Genomic DNA, 22,019 nt, shown 5'->3' with positions numbered 1-22,019 from the left:
GTGATGTGATGTGATGTGATTGATGTATGATTCAAAAAGCCCAATCTGGCAGCACAGAGGACAGTAAATTGGAAGAAAGCAAAAGCAGACGTAAGGTACCAGTTCAAAATCTGTTGTTATTGAAGCAAAAAATGGCCAGGCACTGTGGCTCACACTGTAATCCCAGCACTTTGGGAGGCTGAGGCGGCAAGCAGATCACAATGTCAGGAGTTAGACAAGCCTGACCAACGTAGTGAAACCCGTCTCTACTAAAAATACAAAAATTAGCCAGGCATGGTGGCAGGTACCTGTAATCTCAGCTACTCAGGAGACTGAGGCAGGAGAATCACTTGAACCCAGGAGGCAGAGATTGCAGTGAGCCAAGATTGTGTCATTGCACTCCAGCTTGGGCAACAAAGTGAGACTTGGTCTCAAAAAAGAAAGCAAAAATTGACGGTAACTTGGACTAAACTGGTGGTGGTTGATGAAGGAGAAGAGTAGGTGACCTTGAGAGATATTTAGAAGGTCAAATCTCCAGAACTCAATGACTGATTGTATGTGGGAGTGATAGAGAAGAAGGCATCAAAGATGACTCAAGATCTCCGGCTTATGTAACAGGATGGTGGGCTATTCTGACACCAGGAATTCTGGAAGGGAACAGGCTAGAGGGAAAGATCATGAGTTTTATTTTAGACACATATTGAGCGGTTAACATTTCCACTTAGAGGCAATGTTAACAGCTAGGGTTCAGAGGACAGTTCTGAGTGATTAAAGCTGTAGGTCATCTCTGCGTAAGCAACAGCTGAAGCCACAGCATGGACAGAATTTCCGGCTCGCCTGGAGAGAAAGTGAGCGGCCTGGGCTGGACCTGGAGGAACTCTGCGACTTCGAAGCTGGTTCTAGGTAGAGGAGGGCTATATCACAGGGGGCTCAGGAGGCTCGGATCTGAGAAGCAGGAAGAAAACCAGGGAGTGTGCCTCAGGAAAGCCGAGGGAAAGGGCCGCCGAACGCTACTCTGAGTGACTGGTGAAACCTGAAGACTCCCTCAGACTCAGTCAATGGGGTCAGTGGGGTTTTGCTGGAGGGAGACAGTGGATAGATTGGAGATATTGAGAAGGCAAAATCAATTTGACTTGTCCATGGATGAGACAGAGCCTGGCCTCAAATTAGATCACTCCCCTCCTCTTTTCTTCAGAGCCCAGCTTCATCCTCGCTTCCTCAGGAAAGCATCCCCGACCCCCTAGACTCCATCAGATCCCTCTCACGAGCTCCCACTGCACCCTCCCACTCCTTCCTGGCACTGGGGAACATTCGCACCCATCCAGGGGGTCACCTGGGTCGCCCTTCTCTAAACCATGAGCTCCTCTTGCTCACCACAGAATTCTCAGCGCTCAGCATTGTGCCTAATAATTGCAATGACTCAATTTAAAAGCTGTTGAATAAATGAATGGCTGAGAAGAAACTCAGCTGAGAAGCAGCTGGAGGAGTAGCCCGGGCAAAGGGGAGAGTTGACCGGAAAGATCCAAACACAGGCGTGACTGACATGATCTAGGGACCAGAGACAGGTGTGTGGCTGGACCATGAGGAATGAGCTCCGGCAACAGATGGAGAGCTGAGCCAGGAGGGAGAAGCAGGGATGAGTTCTCAGAGAGCCCAGGGCCACCACGCCACTCATGTCCTCTCCCGAGAAGTCTGGCAGCCAGCCCAGGAGCAGACAAGGATGACACTTTGAATTTGCATAACTGTGCTCTCTTTTGTGTGTGACCTTCTTTCCTGCTATTTTCTCAGTGCAGATTAGGACAATCATAGGTTTATAAAAGAAAAAGGAAGTCTTTAGAAATGCTCATCATGATTACTGGAAGTCAGGCTTTGTGGAGATACAGGAGAACTTCCTAAATTCCTTTAGCTCCAGTCACATATGAAGAACCAGGCCTCGCTGCCAACATCTGAGGTTTCCTCCAGTTTTAAGAAGATAAATATCTCAACTGGGCGCGGTGGCTCACACCTGTAATCCCAGCACTCTGGGAGGCCGCGAGGCAGGTGGATCACCTGAGGTCAGGAGTTCGAAACCCCGTCTCTACTAAAAATACAAAAATTAGCTGGGCATGGTGGCACAAGCCTGTAAGCCCAGTTACTCGGGAGGCTGAGGCAGGAGAATCGCTTGAACCCGGGAGACGGAGGTTGCAGTGAACAAAGATCGAGCCACTGCACTCCAGCCTAGGCGACAGAGAGAGAGACTCTGTCTCAAGAAAAAACAAAAAACAAAAAGAAAGGAAGAATAATGTCCCTTTTGCTATTGAGGCTGAGTTCTGAGGCTTGTACAGTGAGAAGAAAATATCAATGGGGATGTCTGTGGTAAAAAGGAAGAGGAAGGTTGGGCACGGTGGCTCATGCCTGTAATCCCAGCACTTTGGGAGGCCGAAGCAGGCGGATCATGAGGTCAGGAGATCGAGACCATCCTGGCTAACAAGGTGAAACTCTGTCTTTAAAAAAAATTAGCCGGGTGTGGTGTCAGGCGCCTATAGTCCCAGCTACTCAAGAGGCTGAGGCAGGAGAATCACTTGAACCCAGGAGGCAGAGGTTGCAGTGAGCCGAGATCGTGCCACTGCACTCCAGCCTAGGTGACAGAGCCAGATTCAGTCATTAAAAAAAAAAAAGGAAGAAGAAGCAGATCGCTGGTCCCTTCCAGCCCAGCAGAAGCTGAAAAAGAGGGGAGATGGGAGGAGGAGGAGGTCCTCACCTGGCATCCCCACTTCGGCTCCATCCAGCCCAGCCACAGGAGACAGGGAGATGGAGGAACATCAAGACCCTGTGAAAAAGAGGCTGAAGGAGAGGCTGAACCTTTGTTTTTCAGCACAGCCTGGGCAGCTTGCAAGCCCCTCAGAGAAACGTGATTTTTGCAGGGCTGCCTTGGAGAAGATGGCTGGAGAAGTAAGCCTGAAGAAACACCCCGCCCCTCATGTGCTCCCAGGACTGGTGGACTATCTGGGGATGAACGAGCTGGAGCCAGTGAGCAGAGAACATTTTAAGCCAGCGTGGCTCCCAGGAGGCCACTTCCATGTTCCCTGTCCAGACGCCAGGCCAGCCCAGCCACTGTGCAGCAGAACCCAGAGAGGGCCTGAGATGCCTTTTCCAGCCAATACCAGGTCTCAAAGCCCCCAGAGGCCATCTGAGGGAGGGGTCAGAGAGGAACCACGAAGCCCGAGTCTCCCAGGAGACAGAAGAAACGAAGGCCCCACCGGACGTACAATGGCAAATGTAAGCTGTACCCTCCCCTACCTACAAGGCGGGGGAAGAGATCAAGCCCATCATAGAAAATGAGGTCCATTTTCTGTGGCCCCAAAGCAGTAAAGTGAACAATTGATGACAGCCTCTCCGACACCACTTCCGAGACTCAGACATCTCTTCACTGTAGTCAAGCCCACCCTCAGTTAATTCTCAAGGGAAAACAGCACTGCCACAATGATTGAAAGTTGTTTCCTAATTGCTGCTGTCTTTTCGGGGTCTCCTTACATATTTGCGTTTAACCATTCACGAGCCATTTCTGACAACTTTGGTGGGTGCGGGAGGCGGTGTTCAGTGGTGAGAGACAGGAGCGAACCTGGACCCTAGCAGAGCTCTCAGTCGCCCTGGGCGCCCACTCCCCAGCACGCAGACAGAAGCGCACTCACCGAAGGCATCCGTTCATCTGTGCGTTCCTTCACAGGCTCAGCGAGATTCCGGAATATCTACTGCAAGGCTCTGCGCTGCCTGCTAAGAAGAGACATCACCCCTGCTTCTTGGAGCTCTTTTTTTTTTTTTTAAAGAAATGGAGTCTCACTCTGTTACCCAAGCTGGAGTGCAGTGGTGCAATTATGTCTCACTGCAGCCTCGACCTCTCAGGCTCAAGCAATCCTTCCACCTCAGCCTCCTGAGTCACTGGGACTACAGGTATGCATTGCCACACCTGACTAATTTTAAAAATTTTTTGTAAAGATGAGGTCTGGCTGATCTTGCAGTCCTGGTCTCAGGGGATCCTCTCACATCAGCCCCCCAAAGTGCTGAGATTACAGGCATGAGCTGCTGCACCTGGCCTTGGAGCTCATTTTTAAGCTCTGTAGAGAGTTCTGTTTGCCAGGGCACTTTGCACATTTTGCCTCATTTAATCATTACAAGAAGCCCTTGAGGAAGTGACCCTGTCCCCACTTTACCCTGACGAAACTGAAGCAAAGCAATGTGCTCAGATCTCTGATCTAGGGGCAGCCCTCAAAGCCTGACCCCTTGGGCTGCAAACTCTTCCTCCCAGTCTCCCGAAGACCATTGCTTCCCCACAACGCCATCTACACCCCAGGACCCAGATGGCAGCTCCTTTGGAACAATAGTAAACCACAGTTTAAATGTTCATGCTTAGAAAAAGTCCCTCATGAGGGGACTTGGTGGCTCATGCCTGCAATCCCAGCACTTTGGGAGGCCAAGGTGGGCAGATCACCTGAGGTCAGGAGTTCAAGACCTCCCTGGTCAACGTGGGGAAACCCTGCCTCTACCAAACACACACACACACACACACAAAAAAAAAAAAAAAATTTTAGCTGGGTGTTGTGGCGGGCACCTGTAATCCCAGCTACTTGGGAGGCTGAGGCAGAAGAATCACTGGAACCCAGGAGACAGAGGTTGCAGTGAGCCGAGATCACACCATTGCACTCCAGCCTGGGCAACAAGAGCAAGACTCCACCCCAAAAAAAAAAAAAAAAGAAAGAAACAAAAAAAAGGCCCCTCATGCCTTTATTAACTAACACTGTGAACCAGCTCATCAGGCAGCAAGCTGAGAGCCAGGCCCTGGGAAAAGGAGACAGGAGCTGGGAGTTTTGAGTGATGGAAGGTACAAAGAGGAAGTGGGTTGGCGCCCAGGACAAATTTTGCCTGCCTGACATTTGTGCCTGGAGTAGCTGCAGTCAGAGTGCCAGCCAGTTACAGTGACTAGACAATCCAATTGTACACCACTGCATCTTTGACTCTTGCCCAAGAAGTCCCTGCAGAGGGTAGGGGCTCCCAAAGCAGTCACGTGCGGAGGAAGATTGTGACTGTGGGCGGGAAGAAAGAGAGGAGCAAGGATTCCTTAGGGATCTGAGGTGTGAAGGGAAACTGCTGTTTCTCATTGGGAGTTCAATTGCAAACACTCTGACCCTTCTCACTGGGAGATCTCTCCCCAGCTCAAGGCAGGGAGAAGAGAAGGTGAGCAGGGGCTGCTCTGGGAGCTTTCAACTTACAAGAAATGGGTTCAGACAAGCAGGAGCCCAAGGCTGACGTCGAACACAACAGATTCAGGGTCTCAGAAGCAGGTCTGACCCCCAGCCCTGTCATAAACCCCCACCCTTCACTTTTTGGCCTCTGGGAATGCACGGAGAGGGGCATGATGAAAACTGAGTCATGATTTCAAGCCTGAACTCTCTCCTACTTGGAGATCCCTTACTCCAGCACAAACTAGAGCCTGCTGGGTGTCCTGAGAGTGTAAAAATGTAAACAACAGCCAAACCAAAACGCCCTGTGCACTCCAAAATGAGGGCACATTTACATGAAACCCTCCTCTGGGGCAGTAAGAGGATGTGAAATTATCAGGTGGTTTCCCCCTAAGCTTGTACTGCAAATCCCGCCTTTTCTAGATTTGCCTATGGAAGTTAAAACAGGTCAGACACTTGCGAGTCTGACTGCCCCGGGCAAGAAACTGCAGCAACTGCTTGCTGGTGAGAACTCATGCTCTTCCCACACACCATGATGCCATTTTGAATGTGCTTTTAATGAAAGCTGCCATCTTTTTAAAAAGCTGCTGAGGGCCGGGCGCAGTGGCTCACGCCTGCAATCCCAACCCTCTGGGAGGCCGAGGTGGGCGGATCACAAGGTCAGGAGATGGAGACCGTCTGGCTAACACGATGAAACCACCACTCTACTAAAAATACAAAAAATTAGCTAGACGTGGTGGCACACGCCTGTAGTCCCAGCTACTTGGGAGGCTGAGGCAGGAAAATCGCTTGAACCCAGGAGGTGAAAGTTGAATGAAGTGAGCGGAGATCGCACCACTGCACTCCAAGCTGGGCGACCGGGTGAGACTCCATCTCAAAAGAAAAAAGTTGCTGGACGTTTTTCTTAAGGCCAAGTATCTATGCACTCAGGTATTCAGCCGAATGACCCAAGCTGATGTCCTTCTCTTTCTCACAGAAACACACACAGCCCTACCTTGAAGGTATGGAGATTGTACTTGGAAATCAGTGTCTGGGCTGATAGTCCATGAGAGCTACCATTCGAGGCACATGTGGCTGCAGAGGGCCGCTGTGAAGGGAGTGGGGCCTCACACCTCCTGCCTGCAGCTGACAAGTCGAGGGCTGTAAGCTGCCTACCGAGCCTGCCTGTGCTCTGTCCGGCTCTGGCTGCAGGACAACAGCCTATGGATCAGGGTCTCCCACCATGTAGCCATTTCCTAGGCCAGGGGGAGACCAGAAAGAATGGTAACGTCTTGGGAGAATGTGAGGCTTTGGAGAGAGCACTGAATCCAGAGCTGGCTCTTCTTGCTCTGTGACCTCGCTCTACCTCTAAAGAAGAGAAATTCCTTTATGAGAAAAACGTATCGACCAGGCCCAGTGGCTCATGCCTATAATCACAGCACTTTGGGAGGCTGAAGCCGGTGGATCACTTGAGGTCAGGAGTTCAAGACCAGCCTGGCCAACATGGCAAAACCCCATCTCTACTTAAAAAAAAAAATACAAAAATTTGGCCAAACATGGTGCCTCACACCTGTAATCCCAGCACTTTGGGAGGTCGAGGCAGGCAGATCACCTGAGGTCCAGAGTTTGAGACCAGCCTGGCCAACAGAGTGAAACCTCGTCTGTACTAAAAATACAAAAAATTAGCTAGGCATGGTGACATGCACCTGTAGTCCCAGCTACTTGGGAGGCTGAGGCAGGAGAATGGCTTGAACCTGGGAGGTGGAGATTGTAGCAAGCAGAGATCTCGCGACTGCACTCCAGCCTGAGTGACAGAGCAAGACCCTGTCTCAAAAACAAACAAACAAAAAATTACAAAAATTAGCCAGGCATGGTGGCAGGCACCTGTAATCCCAGCTACTCAGGGGGCTGAGGCACAAGAATCATTTGAACCCAGGAAGTAGAGGTTACAGAGAGCCGAGATTGTGCCGCTGCACTCTAGCCTGGTGCAAGAATTAGACTTTGTCTGAAGAAAGAAAAAAAAGGAAAGAAAGAAAATTTATTTATTTATTTCAAGCATATGTAAAATAACTACCATGAATTCTCACCTATTAGAGATGAAAAGGCCTTTTAAGGGTTAGTCCAACCTCCTAATCGTGTAAATAGGGCTCAAGTCAGGTGACTTGCCTGAGGCCACACAGCTGGAAGGCTGAAAAGGGAGAGCTGTACAGTCCAGTCTATAGCAACTTGCCACACCCGGCTATTCACATTTAAATTAAAATTAAATTAAAAAATAAAATTAGAAGCCAGTTCCTTGTTTGCACTGGCCACACTTCAAGTGCTTGATAGCCACACGTGGCAAGTGGCTCTGTGGGGACAGTGCAGGTACACGACTTTCCCTCACTTTGGGGAGTTGTGTTGGCAGCTCTGGGCTAGCCGTCCCATGCTTCTGACCTGCCTGGTTTCCTTGATGGGGTGCAGCAAGAGGTCCAGCAAAACTGGGGGCAGCCATGGGTCTGTTTACCAGGTCCCCGTCTTATACTCTCCCCACATTGTCACTTGGAGTTCCGATTATGTTGACCCACTTCTTACAAAATGATGAATGGGCTGAGTGTGGTGCCTCACGGCTGTAATCCCAGCACTTTCAGAGGTGGAGGCGGGTGGTCATCTGGGCTCAGGAGTTCAAGACCAGCCTGGCAAACATGGTGAAACCTCGTCCCTACTAAAACAAAAATTAGCCGGGCGTGGTGGAGCACACCTGTAATTCCAGCTACTCAGGAGGCTGGGAAAGGAGAATCGCTGGAACCTGGGAGGTGGAGGTTGCAGTGAGCTGAGATCGTGCCACTGCCCTCCAGCCTGGGCAACAGAGTGAGACTCCATCTCAAAAAAACAAAAAATGAGAAAAAAACAAATGATGAATGATTCCAGTAGTCCCACTTAAAAGTACCCATTTCTGTAAAAAGCACTGGGCCAGTGGCCCACTCTGTCAACCTCCGGAGAGCAGCAGCCAGGCCTTCTGGACTCAGCCAAGCATGACCAATGGCCTTGGGCTAAACATTCTGAAGCCCGGAGGAAAGAAGCCCACGGAAACTTCTACCAATTGTGGCATGGCCAGGAAGCACACAGGTGGGTGTCAGGGTCTGAGTCAAGCCAGTGTTGACCATAGTCAAGACTGTCAAGTCCCCTCCTGTGTAACTGAGAGGGTCAGATATAAGGATCGATGGCCTGCTCTAACATTCTCTGTGCTTATAGGGGACACATGGCCTAGTGCCTCCCAAAAGGCATAGGGAAAAGAAATCCTTGGCCTTTAATAAAGCATAGTATTACCTGTAATTTCTCATTCTATGTCAGTGATTTCTAATATTTAGGGGATTACAGGTCCTTTAAGTAGCTACTGAAAGCTAGGAATCTTCCCCCAGAGAAACATATATGTACACAGACATGTCATGTTGTGCATTTCATGTTAGGCCATTGCTGGCTTTGAAGATAGAAGGGACCATGAGCTGAGGAATGAAGTCTCTAGAAGCTGAAAAAAATAAAAAATGACTGTCCTCTAGGACTTCCAGAAGGACGCTTCCAGGGGACAGAGCCACAGCCAGGAGCAGGCACACTGAAGAACACTCCCGCCAACAGAAGCCACACTTGTCATCCACTCAAGGTGGAAAGAACAGGTGTCCCTCTCAGTCTTTTAGCCCCTCCCCACCACTGCAAGGCCAGACAGTGCATGAAGCAGTATTGCCTTCAAAAACAGAAAATGGCAATGTCTGCAAAACTACAAAACCTCAGTGAAAGGGAATTTTCAGAAACCATGTTTCTGAGGTTACTTGAATTTTGAGGTCAACAGACAACAATGAGACACCACTTTGGGTTTCAGTCATCCATTGCCTGTGAAGCGTGAGCATCTGCTTAAACCTTTCATGACTAAGGATATGGCAGACCTTGAGGGACGTGAGTTCTGTTGAAACTCCCATTGGAGGCACTCAATAGATGTCATTGCAGAAGGGGTAGAGGAGAGGGTGGAACCTCACACCCCACTATCCCCAGAACTTGCCTTTAAAAGGAACAAATTAAGTCCCATGATCAGGTGGTGGTTGTGCAATTTGTCTCTTTTTCCTGACCACTGGATCCAGAGGCAGAGGAAGGGGATGTTTGTGAGTGTGTAGACACATTGTGTGTGTGTGTCCATATATGAACACACACAGAACATAGGTGCATGTGTTCTGGTTGATTCAGGTGTTTCGGAGGTAGCCAGTGTGTGAGAACGTTTATGCTCTGACACATTCTTCGCAGTAAGTCTGAGTAAGGATTTCAATGTGTAACATGCACAGATTGAGAGTGAGAAAATTAAACTGGATGTAATCACAGGAGGTGGGGGACAGAGGTGGGGGGATTAATGGATGCGCCCAGGACACATTATGGTCATGTGCAAACAGAGGATGTGGCTTAAGTTTGACTCCAAGCAGCAACCGAGACTCCCATAAGAACAAAACCCTCACCGCTATCCTATTATAAAAATTTCTAAAACATGCAAGTTTCTAAAACACACAATTTCTAAAACATACATGTTTCTTGTAGCCCCTGAAATAGTCTTTTTACTCTACAGCCACTCTGCTGTTTTGATTTGGAATCACAGAACTCATACAACCTTAAGGCTGGGAAGGTCTTAGATTTAAGCATTTAAAGCCTTCTTTCTATGGATGCCTAGAGAGAGAGGCTCCTTGCTCAGATCATACAGAGGCCAGGATGCTCTTACAGCCCCTCCTAGACTTTCTAGGACTCTCAGAACCTACTGGGTTCTTTAAAATCTTTTTAGCTTCCCAGAGATCTTAAATTGAGCAGGATTTCATAGGTTTACCTATCTGGTTTCTATACATGACATGGGTGAGAATGTGACAGAGACTCCATGGGACAGTCCCTAAATCCCAGGAGAAAGACAGGGCTCCATCACCTGCTGATGTCATCAAGGCCAGGGAGACTTACTGATGAAAAGTTGGAAAAGAAAAACAGAAAACTCACAGTACACACCACAAAAAGTGCAGGGACAACCCCGGAGGCTGGACTATCTGGATTGAACCATTGCAAACCTAGGTCCTGCAACACCAAATCCAGAAGGGAAACTCGGACGCCCTGTTGACACATTCGGCGCTGTAGAGAATGGCTTTTCTGGATTCCCACCTGTGGCAGGAGTAACTCAGCTTTTGAAAAGGGAAGCACATATATTTACAGCTGTGAGTGAACCATTTCCTATGCCTCCGCCCTTTGAGGGGCTGTAACAAAGCCAAGTGGTAGAATAACCCACCTGTTTGGGTAGCGCCCCACTTCACCCAGCAGGGTGTTGGTGGAGGCTACAGAGATTCCGTCACAGAGGAGCTCAGCCAAGACAGGCAGATAACAACTTGGGCATGAGGCTGGCATTCCCAAAGCCCACAAAAATGCCAACACACGAATGTTCACACAGCCAAATCTGCAGCTCATGACGCCACAAACAAATCTCTCAAACTTAACAAGGGAACCGCAACACTGCCTCCCCAGCAACCCCAGCAGAGGGCTTCCAGCGCACTGCAAGCACACCTACCCATCTGATGCTCCTGAAGTCGACAGAGTAGAAGAGATATTTGCGGGCCTCTTTCACAGAAGAGGAAATGAGTGCTGCAGCTTTCCCAGAGTCACGCAGCTGGTTAGGGACAGACTCCCAACAAAAACTACATCTGTCAACACCTGACCCAGGGCGCCTCCCTCATTACCACACCTTCCCCAAAAGAAGGCTCTTCCTCTGGGTTATGATCATAACAACTACGCTTGTTGAAACTTACACTGTGTCAGGCATTGTCCTAGGCATTTTGTGCACAAAAACCCTCTATGGAGGTTTCATCCCCACCGTATGGATGGAGAAAATGAGGCTCAGAGAGGTTAAGTGACTTGCTTAATGCCACACAGCTACTATGAATTGGTATAGGGATTCAAAGCCTGATCCATTGTCCCCAAAGCTCTTGGGACCAAACCACAGAGAAGAGGGCCATTTATCAGGGCTCCTGTAACACAGGCCTCCCCAGCCCCAGCTGCAGGACGAAGGGAAGCTACCTCATTGCCACGTTGCTGCCATCAATCACTATGGGTCGCAGGGAACTGGCCAGGCCTCCGATGTCCTCTTCCAGGGCTGTTCCCGGGACCCGCTGGGCGGAATCCGGGACCCCACAGGAGCCCCGAGGCACTAGCCTGGGTGCAGCCGGGTGCTCCAGGGCCCCTGGGCGGCTGCCTGTGCGGATAAGCTCCTGCAGCACGTCGTTGACCAGGGCGCCCTCGCCCAGCTTGCCCAGCACCCGGAGCACATCCTCCCGGTCATAGCCCAGCTTCTGGAAGAACTCCATCTTGCTGGGATGCTCCATGCTGTGCCCAGCGGCCACTGGCGTGGGTCCTGCCCCAGGCTTCCTCCTCTCAGAGCCCTGCAGGCATGAGCTAAAGAGAAAAAAGGCATCCATCAGGTGTTTTCTGGGCAGACTGGGGCAAAGGCAAGGGATGCCTGCGCTGGCTCCCTCCTGGCCCTGCTGTCAGGAATCAGGTGGAGCAGTCTGCTTGGGGATTTTCAGCTGCTCAGTGTGGCTGCGGAGCTGCAGAGGCAATCATGCTGCTTTCTCAGTACGCTGTCTGAGGCCTTCACCTCACACTGCTTGGCAGGGAACCCCGACCACACACCAGGGCTGCAGGGGCTGAGCATGGTGGCAGGGAACCCCGACCACACACCAGGGCTGCAGGGGCTGAGCATGCACCCAGCACTCAGGACGGGCCAGGCACCACCTGAAACGATGAGACTGGCCCCAGGGGCACCGGCCCCTTCTAACTGCCAAATCCAACAGCATTTTCACAGTCCTCGCCTTATGCAACCTCTCTGCCACTTTTGAAACTGGGAACCACGCCTTGACTTGTTATTTTAAATAAAAAAAGTATAGACTGCCCTTACTTGAAACTATCTGCTCCCTTAGGCTGTATAACTTGGCCTGATTCTCCTCTTAATTTGGTCCAGCTCTTCCCCTTCTCCTTCAGTGTTGGGGTGTCGCCCAGGCCCTCCACCAGCCCCTGTATTCTGATGGGCCCCACAGCTGCATGTCTGGCTCACACCTCCCACCGAGCACCAGGCTCAGTTGTAAGTCTGGGAGATAAACACCGTGCATGCTATTTAAATTAAGTGCTGTGGGAACTCAGAATGCTGTCATTCAACAGACATTTGCTAAGTGACTATTTCAGTGGTTCCCAAAGTGTGATTTAGGGAAGCTTGGGGGACTCCAAGATTTTTTCAGGGCATCTTCAAAGTAAAAACTAGTTTTAGGCTGGGCACAGTGGCTCACACCTGTAATCCCAGCACTTTGGAAGGCCAAGGCAGGCAGATCATGAGGTCAGGAGTCAGAGACCAGCCTGGGCAACATAGTAAAACCCCATCTCTACTAAAAACACAAAAATTATCCAGGCATGGCGGTGCGCACCTGTAGTCCCAGCTACTCGGGAGGCTGAGGCAGGAGAATCACTTGAACCCGCGAGGTGGAGGTTGCAGTGAGCCGAGATCACACCACTGCACTCCAGCCTGGGCAATAGAGCAAGACTCTGTCTCAAAACAAAAAACAAAAAAAAAAACTCTATTTTTATAATTACGCTAAGATGTAATTTGTGTGCTTGACTCCTGTCCTCTCCTAAGGATACAACAGAATATTCCAGAGACTACATATCGTGTGATACTACAACAGCTTGAATGCAGAAACAGGTGTGAGAATTCAGCTGTCTTCTATTAACCCAGACATGAAACAGATTTGCAGAAATATGAATCAGCGCCACACTTCTTACTAATATTTTTTTGTTTTGGAAAATAAAGTTATTTTTCATGAAGGTATGTCAATATGTCAGTGTAATTGGTTTATTACTATGCAAAAATAAACGAATTTTTTCAAGTTCTTAGTTTTTCGTTTCTAATAAAGTACCTATCCAGTGACAGACAGAATCCACATAAACAAAGGCTCTTTGGGACCCTTAATAATTTTTAAGAGTATAAAGGTGTTCTGAAACTAAAAAGTTTCTTCTTAAATCTAGAGCTGCTCCAACAGGTATTTCCATGTAGCTGGCTCCATGCAGGTGACCTACAGACACATCCTCCTTCTCCCAGGGTGCCAGTACAGAAAGTCCAGTTCTTTACTCCCTCAATCTGGCCCTCTCAAGCCTACCTCCTACTGTCCCCTGCCCCACCCACGCCTCAGTCCTGCCGTCTTCATCCCACACACCGTGACTGCAGCAGCCTCCATCTAGCTTGTAGCCACCACTGCATTTCTAAAATGAGTCTGATCATGTTAGCCACCTGCTCAGAAATCTCCTCATTGGCTACAAGAAAGACACCAAATTCCTAGGCAGGCTGCTGAGCTTGTGACAAAGTTGCTGTCTACCTCACTGCCCATCCCAGCCCACCTGACCCCTTCTCTAGAGACTTGCCGAACATTTCCCTGCCCCCCAGGCATTCTAGAATGTTCTCACACCAAGCATGGTGGCTCCTGCCTATAATCCTTGCACTTTGGGAAGCTGAGGTAGGAGGATTGCCTGAGGCCAGGAGTTCAGAAATAGCCTGGACAACATAGTGAGACCGCATCTTTATAAAAAATTTTAAAAGTTATCGGGGCATGGTGGTGTGTGCCTGAAGCCCCAGCTACTTAGGAGGCTGAGACAGGAGGATGACTTGACCCCAGGAAGTCGAGGCTGCAGTGAGCTGTGATCACACCACCGCACCCCAGTCTGGGTGACAGAGCAAGCTCCTGCCTCTTAAAAAATAAAACTAAACTTAAAAAACAAACAAACAGGCTGGGTGCGGTGGCTCATGCCTGTAATCCTAGCACTTTGGGAGGCCAAGGCAGGTAGATCACGAGGTCAGGAGTTCAAGACCAGCCTGGCTAAAATGGTGAAACCTCGTCTCTACTAAAAATTACAAAAAAAATTAGCCAGGTGAGGTGGCATGCACCTGTAAACCCAGCTACTCAGGAGGCTGAGGCAGGAGAATTTCTTGAACCCAGGAGACGGAGGTTGCAGTAAGCTAAAATCATGCCACTGTATTCCAGGCTGGGTGACAGAGAGAGATTCTGTCTTAAAAAACAAAAAACAAACACACAAAAAAACAGAATGTTCTCGGCACCGTGTTTCTGAATATGTTTTCCTCTCTACCTGGAAGGCTCTTTTTGTCTTAGAAAACATCAAGATTCAGCTCAGATGTTATTCAGAGCAGTCATCCCTGAGCCTACAGACAGAGTGAGCAGCTCGGCCATCTCATCTACCACAGCACTTTGCTCACACCTGTCTTACGACACAGTGAATTATCATTCATCTGTTTCTCAAGAGACTGAATTACTCAGGTATCCTGACCTATTGCCTCAGAATCACCAGCACCAGCACGATGCCTAGTGTATCTGAGGAGTTCAATGGATTTTTTTTTTTTTTTAATTTTTAGAGATGGGGTCTCACTATGTTGCCCAACCTGAACTTGAACTCCTGGGCTCAAGTGATCCTCCTACCTTAGCCTACTAAGTAGCCAGGACCACAGGTGCGTGCCACCATGCCCTAACAGATTTCTAAAAATAAATGTCCAAAGCTAAATTTATCTTCTCTCCTCAAATATGTTTTCCCCTGGGCTTCCCACCTTACTGAATGGTATCCCCCTGAGGCCCAGAGAAGAAATCTCAAAGCCCCCTTTCACTCCTCTCTTTTCCTCACCTCTACATCCCATTGGCCAATAATCCTGCTTCCCAGACACTGTCCATAATCACCCTGCTTCTTACACTCACACCCTAGTTCCTCCCCCTTACACTCACACCAAATACGCTCACACCATTTACACTCACACCATTTATACTCACAGCACCACTCTAGTTCATTCACTCCTTTGTGTAGCAAACATTTGCCACTCACCAACTCAACACCAGCACTGTGCTGCATCCCAGCTCTATGAAAACAAAATAAGACAACCCCGTGTCAACTCATTCACAATCAATTCAAGAAAACAGACAAAAAGTGTAAACCATGAGCCATAAATCATGAAGATAAGCACACGCTTTTAATTAGAAAAATGTGCTTTCAAACGTGGTACATATATATCATAGAATACTATGCAGACATAAAAAAGAATAAAATCATGTCCTTTGCAGCAACATGGTTGGAGCTGGAGGTCATTATCCTAAGTGAATTAACGCAGGAACAGAAAACCAGATAGCACATGTTCTCAGCTATAAGTAGGAGTGAAACTCTGAGTACACAAGGGCGCAAAGAAGAGAACATAGACACCAGACCCTACTTGAGGATGGAGGGCAGGAGGAGGGCGAGGACTGAAAAACCATCTATCAGGTACTAAGCTCATTACCTGGGTAACAAAATAATCTGTACACCCAACTCCCACCACATGTAATTTATCCATGTAACAAACCTGCACACGTGTGCTTGAACCTAAAATAAAAATTGGAACCTGGGCACAGTGGCTCATGACTGCAATCCCAGCACTTTGGGAGGCCTAGGTGAGTGAATCACTTGAGCCCAGGAGTTCAAGACCAACCTGGGCAACATGGCAAAACCCCAACTCTACAAAAAATAAAAAATTAGCTGGGCGTGTTGACTCACACCTATAGCCTCAGCTACTCAGGAGGCTGAAGTGGAAGTTGAAGGGAGTTGAAGGCTACGGTGAGCCATGATTGTGCCACTGCACTCCAGCCTGGGCAGCAGAGCAAGATCCTGTCTCAAAAAAATAAAATAAGAAAGAAAAAAAAAAGAAAGAAAGAAAAATGTGCTATCAAAATACAGGTGAGGATAAGGTCAGGAGTTCGAGGCCAGCCTAAACAACACGGAGAAACTTCATCTCTGCTAAAAATACAAAATTAGCCATACATGGTGGCACATGCCTGTAATCCCAGCTACTCAGGAGGCTGAAGAAGGAGAATCAATTGAACCTGGGAGGCGGAGGTTGCAGTGAGCCAAGATCACGCTATTGCACTCCAGCCTGGGCAACAAGAGCGAAATTCCATCTCAAAAGAAGTAAATAAATAAAAGGTGAGGAATGTCTTATCTTCCTTTGAGGGGCAGGGGAAGGCCAAAGAACTGCTGGAGACAAGTGAATTGCACAGTGAAGGGAGGCTGGCTCTTCCAGGGGACAAAGGGCCCTGTCACACTCCACACTATCATCACGGTGGGGCCCAACCCACCCTCCAGGCTCTTGGCCACCTGCCACCAGCCCAGCTTTACCTCCTCCCTGACTGGCGACCAGTCCTTCTCTCTCAGGACGGTGGTCTCCTCAGCTGAGGTCCACCAGCAGCCCAGACTCCATGGAAGAGAAGGACATTCACCCAGCCTGTCAGGCCAGCCTCACACCAGGACAACGCACTGAGCCCGAAAGGCCTCCAGGCAGGCTCTTCCCTCGCCCAGAACATCTGCCCCACAGGTGAACCCCACTGTCACACACCTCAGAAGCCTTCCCAGCCCTGACAGCCCCAGCCACCTCCACCCCTCCCCATGCAGACACTGCATTTGTTTTAATTTGGAAGAAAAAGAGAGAAGGGACGAGGGAGGAGATGAAGGAGAAAGAAAAGAGGGTGAGAACTAAGAGAGAGGAAGGAACAGGCGACAGGAACAGAAAAGTTCACCTTCCTGTGGCTCGGCCTTTATTTATTTATTTTTTTTTTTGAGAGCGAGTCTTGCTCTGTCACCCAGGCTGGAGTGCAGTGGCACAATCTCAGCTCATTGCAACCTCTGCCTCTGGGGTTCAAGCCATTCTCCTTCCTCAGCCTTCTGAGTAGCTGGGATTACAGGTATGCGCCATCACGTCCAGCTAATTTTTGTATTTTAGAGACCGGGTTTCACTAAGTAGGTCAAGTTGGTCTCGAACTCCTGACCTCAAATGATCCGCCCACCTCAGCCACCCAAAGTGCTGGATTACAGGCGTGGCTCGGCCTTTGTATCCATGCCCTTCCCGTTACCCCTGGAGGGAAGATGGGACAGATATGCGTGTTCCCTTCCTGACGGTGAGGAAACGGAGGCTCGGAAAGTAAAGGCTGCCTGGCTAGTAAATGGCGGAGACGATCGGCGGTGACGAAAACAATTTGTCGTTTTGAGCTGTGTTCAGGACACAGGCAGCATCTTGTTGGCGCAGACGTGAGAGAATCCAAACGCGGCTGGGTCAGGTGACTGCTCCTCGGTCGCCAAGGAGCGGCTCTGAGGAAAGGGCGAGTTTCCTTTGTCACTTGCATTCGGGGTAACAGAAACATGAGCGTTTCCAAAACAGAAACACCGGGGGTTTCACCTGGGGGGTGCGGGGAGAGCCGCTGGGGGCCGCAGTGGGGGGCAGCTCCCCTAGGGACCCTCGGGTCTCAGCCCACAGCCCATTTTCTGAGGACACTGAGGGGTAAGCGTGGCCAGGCGCGCTGCTTTCACACCAAACTGATGGAAAGAACGCGCCTACTGTAGGGGCTTTTCCCCCTGAGACTTTAACATCAACTTGGTTCCTTTTTAACGCTTCTAAATAGGAAACAAACAGTGGCGGTGGGGGGCGCTGCTCTTGGGAGTCCCCCGGGGCCCTGGGGCGCAGCCTCCGCAGGGACGCGATGGTCTCCGAGCTGCAGCTCTGCCAGCCGCGTGCCGTTCCTTCCTTCCTATTTTTAAGACCGGAAAGTCTGCACGACTTCGTTTCGGTTTTCTTCCTCCATCCTGACTGGAAGTCACACGCAGCCCGGATGATTAGCGGCAACGCTTAGAAAATCTTCCAAGTGGCCCCTCGAGGCCTTGGGAGGTCGCAAGAGCGGCTTCCTGTGGTCAGGGCGGGCTCCTGGGGTGGGTTCGGGCTGGCCTGGAAGTGGGGGGGACATGGCCGGAACAGATCAGATCTGTCCATTCTAGAATCATCCAACCCAGGGCAGGGGCCCAGGTTCTAGTCTGCAGCCACTGCCTGGAAGAGCTCTGAGGAAAAGACGAAAAGAGAAACAAAGAGGAAAGAAGTCGGGCGGGGGCATGGGGGGAAGCGGCAGCTCCCATGGGCGCTTCCTTGTATATTATCACATCGGTGGGAACCCCGTGTCCTGGAAGCCACCTCATTACTCCCAGTGCAGAGGAGGAAACTGAGGCAAACAGGCCCCCACTGTAAATAGGGGAGACCAGACTCCCAAAGGTGGCAATTTGCCGAGACCAGAGGGCACTGCCCATGGCTGCTCAGGTGCCCCCCGAAGGCCACCGGCCACCACGAGGCGCCACAGAGCAGAGAAACCCACCCCAGCCCCAAGACCAGCACACTCAACACCTCGCCCCCGCCCCTCACATCTGTTCCCGGGTCACCTCTGCCAGCGCCACAGAAATCCACAAAATTCCAGCCTCCAGAAACTCGGCCACCAGGTGAGGAGGAAGCTGTCCTGCCCTGAGCTTCTCCACAGAGGCCAAGCAGACAGTTTCTGGTTCAGCTCAGAGCTAGAGGCCCTCACTAGCTGTCAGTTCAGTTAGATTTTGAGGAAGTCACAGAGAGGCAAAGACTGCAGCTCATGGGGCGAGTGTTCCTTGTGGCCTTCTTTTTTCTTTTTAAGGGAACATGTATTTTTTAAAATTTTTCCTTAAATTGTGGTGAATTATACACAACATAAAATGTACCACTGTAGGTCAGCAGCACGGAGCACGTTCACACTGCTGTGCAGCCAACGCCAACATTCAGCTCCGGATCACTTTTCAGCCTGCAGAACTGAAACTGCTCATTAAACAGTAACTTCCCATTGCCCGTCCCCAGCCCCCAGCACCCACCACAGTACTTTCTGTCTCAATAAATAAATGATTCTAGGCAGCTCTTAGGATTGGAACTGTACAGTATTTGCCCTTTTGTCACCAGCTTATTTTGCTCTACCTTGTATCTTCATTTTGTTGCTGTTGTTTTCTGAGATGGAGTTTCGCTCTTGTTGCCCAGGCTGGAGTGCAATGGCACGATCTCGGCTCACCACAACCTTTGCTTCCCGGGTTCAAGCAATTCTCCTGCCTCAGCCTCCTGAGTAGCTTGGATTACAGGCACGCGCCACCATGCCCCACTAGTTTTTTGTATTTTTAGTAGACATGGGGTTTCTCCATGTTGGTCAGGCTGGTCTTGAACTACCAATCTCAGGTGATCCACCCACCTCGGCCTCCCAAAGTGCTGGGATTACAGGCGTGAGCCACTGGCACCCGGCCTACATTGTATCTTCCATACAAACTCCTGGGCTCAAGCAATCCTCCCATTTCAATCTCCTGAGTAGCTGGAACTATGGGCACATACCACCATGCCTGGCTGATTTTTTAAATTTTTTGTAGGGATGGGGGTCTCAGTAAGTTGCCCAGGCTGGTCTCACAGTCCTGGCGCCTTAAAGTGCTGAGATTACAGTCATGAGCCTCCACTCCCAGCCAGTTTCTCTCATTTGTAAGGCTGAATAACATTCCTTGGTATGTATACACCACATCATGATTATCCGTTCACCCATGGACACCTGGGTTGTCTCTGCCTCCAGGCCTCTGTGAACGATGTTGCTGTGAACATAAGTGTGCCGGCTTGGCCTTTTGCTTTCTCAAACTCATCCCCTGCTCTTCTACAATGCGATGGTATCTCTAAGGTGGACACACAAGCATTTAAGCCCTGACCCGCATCCTGGAACGGCGCTACTGCAGTCCACACCCCAGCCCGTTCATGCGTCAGGGATAGGCATCCCACGGTGGGTATCACCTGGCTTTGGAGAGAAGCTCATAATCTTGGGGGCCACCGCTGAGGTTTCTTATGCTGCAGGGAATTGATCTTCACTACAGTCGGAGTAAGACTTAGCTCAATTTCCTCATTAGCCTTCATGAAGCCCACAGAGGTATCCTCTATAAGAGATGCTGTCAAAAGTTCCTGACTGCAATCAGCCAGGAAACTAGGCTTCCATAGATGATAACCAGTCTAGAAGATGCTCTCATGAGCAAGGTGGTGGGGCTCAAGTGTGCCAGGAACTGCTACTTTTTCTGATTTCCTAACATGTAAATAGCTTCAAAGGCAAAGCAGGAGCTTTTACAGAAACCAAAGAGCTTCCTCTGTTTAATCTTTCCCCCAAAAAAAATGACCTGGAAATTAAGCCCAATTTTGCTAAAATGAGCAATGATTTAACCTCGAGGAAATTAAAGAGGTTTATTTTTTTATTTAGCACTTAAAATAATTTAGAGTGTGAGAAATCAGATTGCTCAGGTCACACTCCCCGAGGACTGCTCTCTGCCGGCCCTCCTCCCGCCCCTGCCCCAGGATTCCAGTCCCTGTCCTCCACATCTGGACTCAAGTCTGCGTGGTATGGGCCACACTGACTGATGGCCAGGGGACATGCACTCACCAGCAGGGTGTGTCCCTCCGGTCTTCACAGTCGCCAGCAGCCTTCATACCAATGTTCTCCTGCCAGTGAGGCCGGGCCCCCAGGTGCCACTGGAGTCAGAGGAGGGCAGCCGGCATACGCCACACAGCCACTAGGAGCCACTTCATGCCAACGCTCCACTTCCTGCACGCCGCAGTCACATTCAGCTGCAAAGGTAGTTATGCTTTGGGTTTTTTTTTAAACAAAAAAAAAAAAAAAAGGAAAGGAAGAAAGACTTGAAGTTTGCGCCGCAGCATGAGTCACAGAATCAAAGTTCAGCCACCACATGCAAAATGAACCCTCTGTGAGGGCAGCAAGTCTCTGTGAGGGTGGCAGCTGGGCTTGGCTGCACAGAAAGCCAGGAGAGGCTCCATGAGAAGAACAGCATTCAGAGGCCACAGGGAGAACCCTTAGAACAGAAGTTCTCTTGTGCCTCCAGCTGGGAAGATCATCTGATCTAGCTGCTCCTGGGGAAAGTCAGTACTCAGAGCTAGACACAAACATAGCTTGCAGGAGGAAAGAGTGTCAGGGCAAGGGAGAGGGCAGAGATGGCTACGGAGATATGGGTGCACTGGGGACATGGCGCAGGGAGGACTCCGTCCCTGCCTTCACAAAGGGGGAATTCCAAGCAAGTCACAAAGTCCTTCCAACCAAGGCATTTGCCTGTGTCAGAGATAACCTGGCCCTGTGGCTTCCTACTGCTACCTTGCATAGAGAAGGTGGTGGCTTCTCTCCCACTTGGCAGGGGAAGTCTGACCCCACCTGACCACAGCATCCTGCAGGCTGCCTGGCCTCCAGCCTCACCAGAACTCTGAGACTATTTCCTAAATTTGGTGATGCCCATCAGGGGTCAGAAGGAAAGAACACAATCAAACCACACAGTAGCCCACCTCCCAACAAACCACTGTGTCTCTGGCAGTGACTTACCCAAGGACACACAGTCAGCCAGTTGGCCAAGTTGGGTTTAGAACCCAGGTGTTTGTGCTGGGAGGTAAGAATGGCACAAGGTAACTGGAATGTGTAGCTCTATTTCTTGATTCACCTGCTGTCTCCCCCCAAAAATGTGAAGCAGTATAGATGATTAAAACACATAGAGAGTAGAATAATTAAAAAATAAGGCCAGGTGCAGTGTCTAACTCCTATAATCCCAGCACTCAGGGAAGCCGAGGCAGAAGGACTGCTTGAGCCCAGGAGTTCAAGACCAACCTGGGCAACATGGCCAAACCCCATCTCTACAAAAAATACAAATATTAGCCAGGCATGGTGGCATACACCTGTGGTCCCAGCCACTCAGGGGGCTGAGGTAGACTAATTGAGCCCAGAAGGCCGAGGCTGCAGTGAGCTGTGATTGCACCACTGCTCTCCACCCTGGGGGACAGAGTGAGAGCCTATCTCAAAAACAAATAAATAAAACTATTTTTTAAAGTTCAATCAGAAATCTTTAGAAGAAGAAAAGAACATCATACTAGAAAGCTGAGTTACAGTAGCC

General features: G+C 49.9%; 1 protein-coding gene across 1 annotated transcript in view; it reads right to left on the bottom strand.

Annotated features, from left to right (window-relative positions):
* Positions 1-21,617, bottom strand: part of ZC3H12D (zinc finger CCCH-type containing 12D) — a 36,633-nt gene extending 15,016 nt beyond the window's left edge. The window contains exons 1-2 of the mRNA XM_032274499.1: positions 20,513-21,617; positions 11,235-11,609 (exon numbers count right to left, since the gene is read on the bottom strand). Coding sequence (XP_032130390.1) covers positions 11,235-11,609; positions 20,513-20,559 — 422 coding nt within the window. The 5' untranslated portion in view covers positions 20,560-21,617. The remainder of the gene's footprint in view (positions 1-11,234; positions 11,610-20,512) is intronic.
* Between the last annotated feature and the right edge of the window lie 402 nt (positions 21,618-22,019).

Source organism: Sapajus apella, unplaced genomic scaffold, assembly GCF_009761245.1.
Source record: "Sapajus apella isolate SASKATOON/1434 unplaced genomic scaffold, GSC_monkey_1.0 scaffold6, whole genome shotgun sequence".
NCBI lineage: Eukaryota > Metazoa > Chordata > Mammalia > Primates > Cebidae > Sapajus > Sapajus apella.
Note: the sequence above shows the minus strand (reverse complement) of the source record. Positions and strands in the feature narration are given on the sequence as shown.